The sequence below is a fragment of the Phoca vitulina genome, unplaced genomic scaffold (genome assembly GCF_004348235.1).
Source record: "Phoca vitulina isolate PV1807 unplaced genomic scaffold, GSC_HSeal_1.0 scaffold3, whole genome shotgun sequence".
Classification (NCBI taxonomy): Eukaryota; Metazoa; Chordata; class Mammalia; order Carnivora; family Phocidae; genus Phoca; species Phoca vitulina.
Window position 1 is genome coordinate 80980128 of NW_022589706.1, and position 12430 is coordinate 80992557.

Here is a 12430-nt window from a genome sequence, read left to right on the forward strand (position 1 = left end):
GTTTGATTGATAACTTAGAAATCAAAAGTTATTCCCATCAGGTGTAAATTTTTCTGATTTGAAACCAAAAACACATTTAACACTAAACTTAGTATTAACTTTATTCCCTTTAGTTTTTTTTGTCTTTTTTTCCTACCAGGAGGCAATGATAACCTTCTGTGCACAAGCCCACTACAAAGGCAGACATCTAGTTTTCTTTCTCCTCTTCTTAGGGGAACAGTCTCAAACAGAACATCAACTGAGAAATCCCCAGTATGATGATCTATCCCTCGATTATCTAAACCAATGGGTTTAAAATTTGAATATATAAGACTCATGGGGATGAGGGGAAAACATGTTTGGGGCCCCCTTCCCCCAATTCTGACTTAACAGATTTTTAGGGAAAGCTGGAAAGATTTTTAAGAAGCATTCTAAGTGATTCTGAAGCTGGTGTTTCAAAGACCCCCCACAGGCGAACCCTGATACACACCTTGGACACAATGTACAAGGACGATGAAAAAAGACACTACCCAGAATTTATAGATGTAATCCACTCTATAATAAGATAGTAATAATAAGTAATAAAGATAAATGAGCAGTCACAAGACATATCTTTATCTATGACAATATTCCCTCTTCTGGGAATAAATCATCAAATGCTGCTCTTAATGAGTATACACACTGCTAAACATACATGTAGTCCTTGATGGAGAAATGGGTTTTATGAAATTCAATGCACTCCTTCTGCACAATGGGGTGAAATTAAATGTCCCATGTATGAAATGAATTCTGTCTGTATGTGAAAAATAAAACCTCAGAAAAATTTCAGATACTTATAATAACAGCAAGTTTGAGAAAAATGAATCATCGATAGTCTACCTCTGATTTTTCACATCCACAGTTACTGCTCTAGTAAGTGTTACCTAAACCCATCCACGGGTCACTTTTGGTTTCCTAATTTGTCGGAGGCAATTTTAACAATGATTTACTCCACTTTTTCCAGGAGTTTTCCTTTATAACTATATAGTATAAAATTTACTAATTGTTCCATGGGAAAGGGCTGGCAAAGATCAGATCAGCTAGTCTGGAAGACACTATGAAACAATCATGAAATAGCCATTCAATTAAATGTAACTGTCACCATTATAATGATGGCCATGTAGCAATGTAGAAAGATGCCTGTAAGAAAAGTTAAAATTCAAAATTATGTATTTATTAAGATTATAACTACGCAAAATCATATACTGTGAAGACAATTTTGATTAACCGTACTGAGGTCAGCAAGGCTCACTAAGTAGCATCTAAGTACTACTAACTTCTAGGAGGGGAGGAGTCCAGCAGGTGTGGGTTGCCCCACCAGACATGGCCTCTCTCTTCCAACTCTTGGGAGATTAATACACAACATGCCACAAGCCCATTAATTTGTCTTTTGATAACTCAGCTTACTGTTTACAACTACTGCAATAATAGTTGTTCCTTATTTCCTCTATGCTTTATTATTTCCACAACATAAAAAAATCAGTGTATCAATAAACTTAAAAACAACAGATTCTCTCCTCACATTCTTAGATGTCCTCCAAAGAAGTTTACATATTCCCAAAGATGTCTCAAGTGAACATTACTATGTCACTTGGGCTAATCACTTTAACCCTCTGTGCCTCTCTCCTCATCTGTAAAACAGGCATACTCTGAGCTTTGCCTACATCACAAGGCGGCTGTATGTGGGAAGCAGCATGCACAGCAGGGTGGAAAAACAGCATTTAGAGCCATACTAATGAGTCAAGAGTGTTAATTCTGGCTCTGAAACTGACTGTGTGACCTAGGGCAAGTTACAGAACTTCTCGGAGCCTCAAAATGAAGTGGGCAATCCCTACCTTATAGGGCTTATGCATGCATGACATCTAAAACCAACGACACAATAGATGCTCAAGAAATGGTAGCTATTGTAACAGCGCTTTGTAAATTTCAAAACAGATTATGCAAATAGAACATGCTCATAATGGTAACAGAAAGAGAAAAGGGGAAGAAAAGATCTGAACAGAACTGGCCAGAGCAGCACAGTAAGGGCGTGTGAGCAGACAAGATGTTCTTGGAGAGGAGTGAGTAGCGTGGCGTAGCTGGAGGGTGGGACTCCTGGGGAAATCAGAGGGTCTGATTCTTCTCCTCCACAACATGGAAAGCCATTGAAGGCATTCTGAGAAAATATAACAAGGCGAGACCTTTGCTTTAGGAAAATAACTGGCCATGTGGAGGATGGCATGAAAGGGAGAAAAAGCCAGAGGCAGAACAACTCGCTCAGGAGACAGGGGGGCATGAACTGGAGCTAGAGCAAAGGGGCTGAGGCGGAGGGCTGGATCCGGGGGCCATGGAGAGGAGCTGGGAGGCTCCAAGGATCCAAGTGAAATCAGGGGGGAAACCAGCACAGGGGCCAGAGGGAGGTGGAAAGGAATGGAGAGGGCCAAGAAACATTTAGATGATCTTCATGAATGAAGACAGAAGGAGGTTGTTCAATATGATTTCAAGGGTTTGAGTGGGGGGGCTAGGAGAATGTGAATTCCACTGCTGAAGAACGAGGGAAGGTAAGAGAGTTCAGTTCTGGACCAGAGGGGTTGCAGACGTCCAAGAGACATCCAAGAGACAGACCTCATGTGCGAGACCTGGGCTTCTTATGAAGACTTCAGCTTCATTGCCAGAGAGGTGAGAATTGAGACTAAGGGGCCTGAATGAGAATCAGAGAGTTTAGGCCCTCTAAAGTAATAAATTCTAGGAAAGAACCTTAATAAATGTAAACACATTACACAGGCCTAATAGAGGACAGAGTTTGGCTAAAGAAAGGTTCCACCAGCAACTTGAAAAAAGATAATGTGGTATGAAAATGAGAGTAATTATCCACAATAATCTAATTAGCTTACTAAATTTGTAATTTCTACATTAACCTACAGAAATAAAAGCTGATAAAATTGATGGGTTCCTTCAGCCACAGAAATTAGAACTGGTCAAAACTCAATGCTTCTAAATTTCTGCTATGAAATTAAACAAAATCTTCTTTTCATATCAATAAATATCCGAGTAATTTAAAAATATCAGTCTTTATTTACATATTGTATATCTCAAAAAACGCTGGGGGAAAAAAGTTTCAAGAGGAAGTCAGTAAATTCTCATAGATCTGCCTGTTGCTAGCACTTGGGGGAGAGGGAGTCGTGGAATTCTTGGAGATTGGAATCTTGATGGCAGAACTTCAAATGTTCGAATCACTTGCCAAGGAAGTGCCACACTTGCTCTGTGTTTGAAATGGGGAAGAGGGTGTCGGGGAAGGGGTAAAGAGGGAGGGAGGGAGGGAGGAGGGAAGACAAATTTAATTCAGACCTTTAGGAAGTATTTAGGCAGAGAAAAACAATCATAAGCTTGGTATGACACATTTCCCTATTTCAAGTTACTCCCCTTTAAACTCTTGTCCTAAGTTCTCTCATTTGGCTCAAGCCTTATATAAAACTGTGCTAAAAATTCCAGAGCCTTCCCATTTTATTCCCTTCATCTTTCTGGATCATTTTAGTCTCTACCGAATAACACAGAAGTTAGTGTCCTAGCTACAGCATGAAAGGTCTAGGAAAACCTTGTACTGCAAAATTTGACTGCCTGTCAAATATCTCAAAATGGGATAGTATTGAAAAGAAACAGTCTGTTAGTTTCCCATATAAGGAATACAGCTTGCTTTCCCATGAAATGTCTACAGATCTGCTCTTTTCTAAACATCATAGAACTTGACACAGTAAATAGTTCTAATTTTTCCTCCAATTTTGCGAGTTGAATGCTCTTCTAATGTTTTATATTAAAACAAAGGATCAAAAATCTTGCAAAGTTTCAAAGATGAATGCTTCGTGCCTATGCTTATATTCTGAAATTCTTACTACACAACATTTTTACTTGTTTCTCAAAACAGCTTCAAATAATGGTTAACAAAAAATACAGTATTTTCAATCCTACTATAAATTTTGATTTTAAGATATTTATTTAAAATGATTCATTAAAATGATGAGATAATAAAGAAAATCTCCCAAATTCAGGTATCTGGAGTCTCATTAAATTTATCAAAAGTACCTGAAACCTCTCAGTACTTCACCAAAAATGTCACTAACACAAACTATTTTCTAGCCTAGAAGTAATATATGTGCTCCTTCTCATTTTCTGAAATTAGGAAATAATTGATTTCATCTGAAAATTTTAATGACTATTTTAAAAAGTATTTTACTTGGTTTATATAACTTTTAAATTAACCTATTGTACTTTTTCTGGTTTCCACCATTATAAACAAATTTATATATCTAGCTCCTCAAGAACCAAAAACCGTACCTTCTTCTTTATTTCTTCCCTTATTTGGTGACGATGACACCTGAAAGATAAAAACAAAGAGTCCCTGTTACGAATATCTAGATGTGGAAACTACATCCACAATGGTTTTTTTTTTTTTTTCGTGAAACTATAAAACAAACTTTATGCGCAATGGTTCTCTAACCTGAGAAAAGTAAGTACTCCTCTCTGCCTCTAATTATCATTGCTTCTTCTTTGGGATAAACAAACCACAGACAGAGTCAAATAAAAAAAGCATGCTTGAAAATATTTTTCTCATTAACCCATGGGAACTACTGAGAATGCAGAGGAGAGAAAGAGGTTTTCTTTCAGTTGCTTCCCTGGCTGAGGACTAGAGGACAAAAATCCAACACACACATTCATAGACACATCATGCACATGCATACACACACACACACACACACACACACACATTATGTAATTTATTTAGCTGTCTTCTAGAGCATTTAATTTTTCTGTTTATTTCCATGACTGGGCCAAGATTTATAAAACAAATGTAGTATAATCTGTGATAGACAAGTTTGAAAGAAAGGCTTTTCTGAGATGCCAGATTTTTTTTCCTAATTAAGAACAATACATTTTTTAGTTTTTTTTTTTTTTTTTTTTTTAACATTTTATTGAGAGATCCCTCATCCATGGAGAGGAATGCACAAAGCCCAAGAATAAACATCTATGTAATCACCACCCAAGTTGAGAAATGGAACAGGCCAGGCCCTTCCCCAATCATAACTTTTTCTCCCCTCGGGATAACCACTACCCTGATTTTATAACACATTTGAGATTTCAAATTTAATAACCAACTTCTAATTCTCTGATTTTGCTCACCCTCAATAGGAAAGATCTGTTTCTAACCTTTGAGGTCTGGGACAAAGGTACAAAGGGAAGACCGCATACCATACATGTGAATACTTAAAAGTTATAAATCAAGCTAACAAAGTGATGAATGGAGTATAAAGTATGCTCCATCCTCCTATCTTGAGAAATATACTTTTGTAACGACTTGGAAGCCCTCGTTTGGCATTCTAGACACCCCAGAGACTGCCTGAATACAGCAGAGTAAGGAAGAGAGGCACGTGGCCCTCATCCTGCCCCACTTCTCTCCCGTTCGCAGGCTCCAGGCTGTAGTGAGGGGCCCCCCTTGCACAAGGGCAGAAATTCCAGCCCACACATTTATGTACTCCCTGCCTCCGAAGAGCCACCCAATGGACCCTGCAGAAGTAACAGTGAGCACACTGTTCACAAAGGAATGAGCATGGACTTGGGGAGATGCCCATGAAGACCCTAGAAACAGGCTTGCAGCTATGTGGGCAAAGGATTTTGAGTAGCTAGAGTGTGGTATGGAATGCGGGGGCTTGGCTCCTGGTGAATGCACAACTTTGGTCCCTTGGTCTTGCCTTATGGGGAGGGACATAACTGATGAAGGCCAAAGCAAAGTAGGGCCCTCCTTGCTTAGGTCTAAGGGCACTACTGAATAAGAACAAGTCAGTAGGAAGAAAAACTTAAATTTCAGCAACAGTAAATAGCCTCTGGATAATTAATGCGTCAACTTGGAAGGTGTCTGTAGCTGAGATTAACATTTAAATAGGTAAACTCTCAGTAAAGCAGACTGCCCTCCTTAATGTGGGTGGGCCTCAACCAATCAGTTGAAGGCGTGACTAGAACAAAAAGACCAGCCTCCCCAAGCAAGAGGAAATTTTCTGGCAAACTGCCTTTGGACTTCATCTGCATCCCTGGCTCCCCTCTGTCTCCAGCTTGCTGGCCTACTCAGCAGATTCTGGACTCACTAAGCCTCCACGATCACTTTTTACATATATCTATACATCCTATTGTTTCTTTGGAGAACCCTAATACATTCCTCTGAACCATAAATAGTGTAAAGTTATTTTTCCTTTTACTCTTTAAGAAAAAGGCTAATCAAATGTACTTTATGTTCTGTCACAGAAAAATGATGTAACAAAAAAACCTCTGTATAAATTCTATACAGAACATCCTTGAGATTTCCAAGTACTTCAAAAAAAACCAAGAAAAAATTCTATTCAGCTTCCTAGCACAAGAAAATGCTTAACGATGGTTGGTTTGGAGGATGACAGAACTTACGTAAACCTGGGTGTGAAAGTACCACCACAGTATAAAAATTATACTCACTGAGAGTAGGCCCCTGGGATTTGATGGCTGTTTTACTACACAGACAGTAAGAGTAACTTCTTTATTCTTTGCAATTGGTATGCTCTTTCAATTGTGCAGGACATCTATTACAAAGTTTGTTGGAAAGTTAGCTGTTTAGCTTTCCTGTTCAAAATGAGCATGTTTCTTGCTGGAGCTGCCAAACATTTCAGAGGAAGGAAACATGTGGTATATAAGCATACATCAGAGATATGCAAGTTTGGTTCTGCCACTGCCATAATGCAAGTATTGCAATAAAATGAGCCAAATGACTTTTTGATTTCCTAGTAAAGGTTCTGTATACACTCCATTAAGTGCACAATAGCATTATATCTAAAATAACAATGTAAATACCTTAATTTAAAAATTATTGCTAAAAAATGCTAACCATCACCTGAGCTTTCAGTGAGTTACAATCTTTTTGCTGGTGGAGGGTCTTGCCTTGATGTTGATGGCTGCTGACTGATCAGGGTGGTGGTTCCGTACGTTTGGGTGGCTTAGCAGTTTCTTAAACAAATAAGACAACAGCGAAGTTTGCCACATTGATTGACTTCTCCTTTCATGAATAATTTCTCTGCAGCATGTGATGCTGTTTGACAGCATTTTACCTACAGTAGAACTTGTTTCAAAACTGTAGAGTTAATACTCTCAAACCCTGCCGCTACTTTATCAACTGAATTTATGTAATATCCTTTGTTATTTCTACAATCTTTACAGCATCTTCACCAGGAACAAATTTCATCTCAAGAAAACACTTTGTTCATCCATAATAAACAACTCCTCATCCATTCCACTTTTACCATGAGATTGCAGCAATTCAGTCCCATCTTCAAACTCCACTTCTCATTCTAGTTCTCTTCCTATTTCCACCACATCTGCAGCTACCTCCTCCACTGAAGTCTTGAACCCGTCAAAGTCATCCATTAAGGTTGGAATCAACTTCTTCCAAACTCCTGTTCATGTTGATATTTTGACCTCTTCCTTTGAAATACAAATGGTCTTAATGAGGTCTAGAACGGTGAAGCCTTTGTAGCAGGTTTTCAATTTACTTTGCCCAGATCCATAGAGGAATCACTTATCTGTGGCAGCTATAGCCTTATGAAAGGTATTTAAGTAGTAAACTTGAAAGTCCAAATCACTCCTTTGATCCATGGGCTGCAGAATGCATGTTGTGTTAGCAGGCATGAAAACAACATGAATCTCACTGTACATCACCATCAACTGTCTTGGGTGACCAGATGCATTGTCAATGAGTAATAATATTGTGAAAGGATACTAGGTCTCAACAGTGGGCTTAAATAGTCAGTAAACCATGTTGTAAACATGTGCTGTCATGCAGGCTTTGTTGTTTCATTTACAGAGCACAGACAGAGTAAAGTTAGTAGAATTCTTCAGGGTCTGAGGATTTGTGGGATGGCAATGAAGTCACTAGCTTATGAGCCCCTGACAAGTCGGCCTGTCCTCTGAAGCTTTGGAAACCAAGCACTGACTTCTCCTCTCTAGCTATGAAAGTTATAGGTGGCATCTTCTTCCAATAGAAGGCTGTTTCATCTACACTGAAAATCAATTGCTTAGCGTCTCCACACTCATTAATCATCTTAGCTAGACCTTCTGCTGACTTGCTGCAGCTTCTTTTCCATCAGCACTTGCTGCTTCACCTTGAACTTCTGTGTTATGGAGATGGCTTCTTTCCTAAAACCTCATGAACCAACCTCTGCCAGCTTCCAACTTCTCTTCTGCAGCTTCCTCACCTCTCTCAGCCTTCACAGAATTGAGAAAAGTTAGGGCCTTGCTCTGGATTAGGCTTTGGCTTAAGGGAATGTTGTAGCTGGTTTGATCTTCTGTCCAGACCGCTCAAACATTCTCCATAACAGCAATAAGGCTGTTTTGCTTTCTTATCACTTGGGTGTTCACTGGAGTAGTCAAGAACTTTTCCTTTGCGTTCACAATTTGGCTTATTGTATGAAGCAAGAGGCCTAGTTTTGGGCCCGTCTTGGCTTTCAAAATGTGCCTTCTCCATTAAGGTTAGTCATTTTTTGCTTTTGATTTAAAATGAAAGACGTGGGACTCTTCCCTTCACTTGAACACTCACAGGCCATTGTAGGGTTATTAACTGGCCTAATTTCAATATTGTTTTGTCTCAGGTGATAGGAAAGCCTCTCTTTGGGCCACATGGGGAACAGCCAGACAGTGGAACAGTCTGAACACACACATTTGTCGATTGTGTCCACTGCCTTTTATGAGTGTGGTTTGTGGCGCCCCAAAACAATTACAATAGTTACCATCAAAGCTCCCTGATCACAGATCACCATAGCAAATATGGTAATAAAAAAGTCTGAAATTTACCAAAACATGACAGAGACACAAAGTGAGCAAATGCTTTTAGAAAAGTGGCACAGAGCCAACAGACTTGCTTGACAGTTACCACAAACCTCAATATGTACACAATGCAGCATCTGTGAAGCACAATAAAGTGGACGGCAATAAAATGAGGTGTGCCTGGACAAAACAGGGTCACTGAGCAACTTCTCCTTAACCTAAGAAGTATTACAGGACAGAAACAAACTACTCCAGCTGAAACATTTATCATTACATTTTATTTTAAAAATAATTTCCAGGGGCGCCTGGGTGGCTCAGTCGGTTAAGTGTCTGCCTTCGGCTCACATCAAGATTCCAGGGTCCTGGGATCGAACCCCGCATCGGGCTCCCTGCTTGGTGGGGTGTCTGCTTCTCCCTCTCCCTCTGCCCCTCCTCACCTCCCGACTTGTGCTCTCTTTCTCTCTCCCTTCCTGCATTCTCCCTCTCAAATAAACAAAATCTTAAAAAAAATAATTTTCAGAATGTTATTTCTTCATTCTTTTTTTTTTTAAAGATTATTTTTATTTTTAAGTAATCTCCACACAGAATGTGGGGCTCGAACTCACAACCCCAAGATCAAGAGTCACGTGCTCTACCAACTGAGCCAGCCCAGCACCCCCTTATTTCTTCAATCTTAAAATATATTTCTTGGTTAGAATATATTCAGTATGTACAAAGCCTTATAAAAAAAGAAAACAAACATCACCAATAAGTTGAACGCTCAGAGATAAGAACTCTTATAGTTTGGGGGTCATTTTTTTTTTTTTTATATTTTTCCATATTAACATATGCCAAAAGAGAGACCAACATTTAAATCTGAGAACAAGGGGTTCATGAGACACATCTGCTCTTCAATTTCTGACCTATAGTCAATGGCTTCCTGATTCTTAAATGTAACAACAAACTACACCTGCTTACAAAAAATGGAAGAATTAAGAGCAGCACAGAGGAGCACCTAAAAGTGACCCAATCCCAACTCTGTCAGAAGTCACCACCACGACGTTTTCATGGTAAGAAATGAAGAAAGCATTTTCAGTTACTTACAGGAAAAATGTGGGCACTCTAATCATCTAATATAAATTCTCCACAAAACAGTATTATTTTATACTCTTATTCTAAAAATGCCATCTCTCCTTTTCCCACTCCAAAAATACTTTCATAAACGAATCTGGAGTTTGCAGTACCAAAGTATTCCTCTTTCTTTTACCCACCAAAGAAAGCTTACTCTAGCCTCTGTCCCAATTCATGCTTAAACTGTATTTTAAGTTGATATGAACCATTAATACAACTGCTCTGTACTTAGTGCCTCTACTTCATATAACCCCACCAGGTCCCTACAAGCATCTTCCATTGCAGGTTACATTTGTTCAACTTAATTAACTAACATGATACACTGATTGAAACACTATAAAACTGTGCTTTCCTATATAAGAATTGATATTCTTTCACTTTATTATTAAATTAATAATAAAAATTAAAGGGAAAAAAAGTTCCCAGTTTTTCATTCAGGTATAGCAGGCTTGTAGTTGATTAATTTAATTAATTAAATTGATTTAATTAAATTAATTAAATTAATTAAATTATCTTGAATATTCTCTTCCTGCATTATATTTCCACAGTTCATAAGGCAATTGCTGTGTATTAGTTTTACTTTTACATTTCTTTTCTGATTTTTGCTTTAGAAACCCAGCAAAATATGACCAATTCTTAGTTATCCATAGACAAAATGCAGAGTATTTTAGGTTATGTAAGTTTAATCTACTTCCTCTTCCTTCCAATAATGTATATAATTGGCTAGAATCAAACAAAATGACCTTATTTTCATTTGTTTCACCTTTGAGTGGTGATGCAGAGTGAGCTTTTAAGAAGTCAAAAAGGAACATCTTTATGATAATTCATTATTAAAATTTTTAAAAATATCTTTTCTTGATAAATCAGGATCTGATTCTAGTGCACTGCCCTTTAACATTCAGCTGAGAAGTCCTGACATCAAATACAAAATCACCGTCCCAAATTTCACACAACACTGCAGATATCACTGCTTCACTAAAGAAATAAAGCCTACCAAGTGTAGTCAGTACATTTTTAATTAAAGTATAAATTTCCCCCTTACTCTTCTCCTTCAACGCACTACTCATGAACCCATGAACCATCATCACGGCCATCTCTGAGCTTTGTGTGCTCCAGGTTTGCCTGAGACTGCTTTTAGGGGAAACCTGGCCAAGGGAAGGCAAAAACAAAGTGAGACTGCTACTGCTGAGACTTCTCTGGGAGGTACTCTCTTCTCCCAGTTCCAGAAGTTTCTAGTGCTTTCCACCACTCCTGTGAGCTAAAGGTTCACAGTATCATGAGACTGGGCCCTGCAACTGAGTGGGAGTGTGCTACTTATTCTCTTTGCCCTGAATCCTAAATTCTAGGAATTTTAATCCCTGAGGCTACCAGGCTGTGTAGGGCCTGAGACAGGTCTGGGAATTTCTTTAGCAATGAGTGTGGTTCTTTCTCAGTCCTACATGCACTGAGTTTGTGTGTGCAACCTCACAAAGGTCAATTTTTTTTTTCCCCCAGCAAAATTACTACAGTCACCAAATAGTAAAAAACCTTACAAATTACCTAATTCAAACTTTGCCCAACTTCGCATGATGCCTAGAGATTTTTCCATTTCCTCACAGAGCAGAATACAAGGAAAGTGCTTAAATAGAAGCATGTGGGAAAATTCTGGGAAAAAAATTCCCAGATGGGAAAAGTGGTTAAGTATTAGAATAAGTTATGTTGTAGAAACTAAATTCTCTTTCCTCTTCCCTTTCTTCCTGTTCAAGTCTCTGAATATAGGACTGATTCTCACTGAATAATTTAAATTAGTCACAATGACTTTTCCAATATCCAACAATGGGATGGGCTATCTCATGAAGGAGTGACATCCTCATCACTGGAAGTATTCAAGAAGCTGGAATAGAAGGGATTTTTCTCTCTGTGGTCCATTGAATTCAACAACATTAATGCCAATAGTGATAATAAAACCCAACGTGTATTGAATACTTTCTAGCTGCTTCACATTTTACCTGAATTATCTCATCCAATTCTCTATAGTAACTCTTATAAGGAAGATATTATTCTTAGCTCCATTTTATAAATAAAGAAACCAGGCATAAATAAGTTAAATAATTTGTCTTAAGTTATGAATGAAAGACCTGATATTTGGACCTAGATGGTCTGACTCTGGAACTTTTTTTTTTTTCCCCATAAAGAAAGTCACGGGACTAACACCAACATAAAATAAATGGTGCACACTCTATTTATATTATCGTTTAGTAAGTTTTGACATATATACACAAAGTCATCATTGCAGTCAAGATAATAAACATATTACCCACTATCCCCAATTTCTTCCTGTCCCTGTAAAAGAAACTGCAAAATCTTTCCTCCCTGGCTCTCTCCCAAACTCTCCAACCAATGATGTTTTGTGTCACTATACACGAGCATTTGCATTTCCTAAAATTTTATATAAATGGTATGATATAATATGTATATGTCTGCCTTTATATACTCAATTTCCTAAATTTTT

The 12430-nt window shown here is 38.2% G+C and overlaps 1 protein-coding gene across 3 annotated transcripts in view; it reads right to left on the minus strand.

Moving 5' to 3' along the window:
• Positions 1–454: 454 nt before the first annotated feature.
• The window catches only part of PPA2 (inorganic pyrophosphatase 2), an 86306-nt gene continuing 74330 nt past the window's right edge, over positions 455–12430 (minus strand). Inside the window, exons 10-11 of one of the 3 annotated variants that reach the window (XM_032400937.1) lie at positions 4330–4369; positions 455–3259 (exon numbers count right to left, since the gene is read on the minus strand). In XM_032400937.1, coding sequence (XP_032256828.1) covers positions 3231–3259; positions 4330–4369 — 69 coding nt within the window. In that variant the 3' untranslated portion in view covers positions 455–3230. The remainder of the gene's footprint in view (positions 3260–4329; positions 4370–12430) is intronic. The other 2 variants (XM_032400935.1, XM_032400934.1) reach the window with 2 other exon arrangements.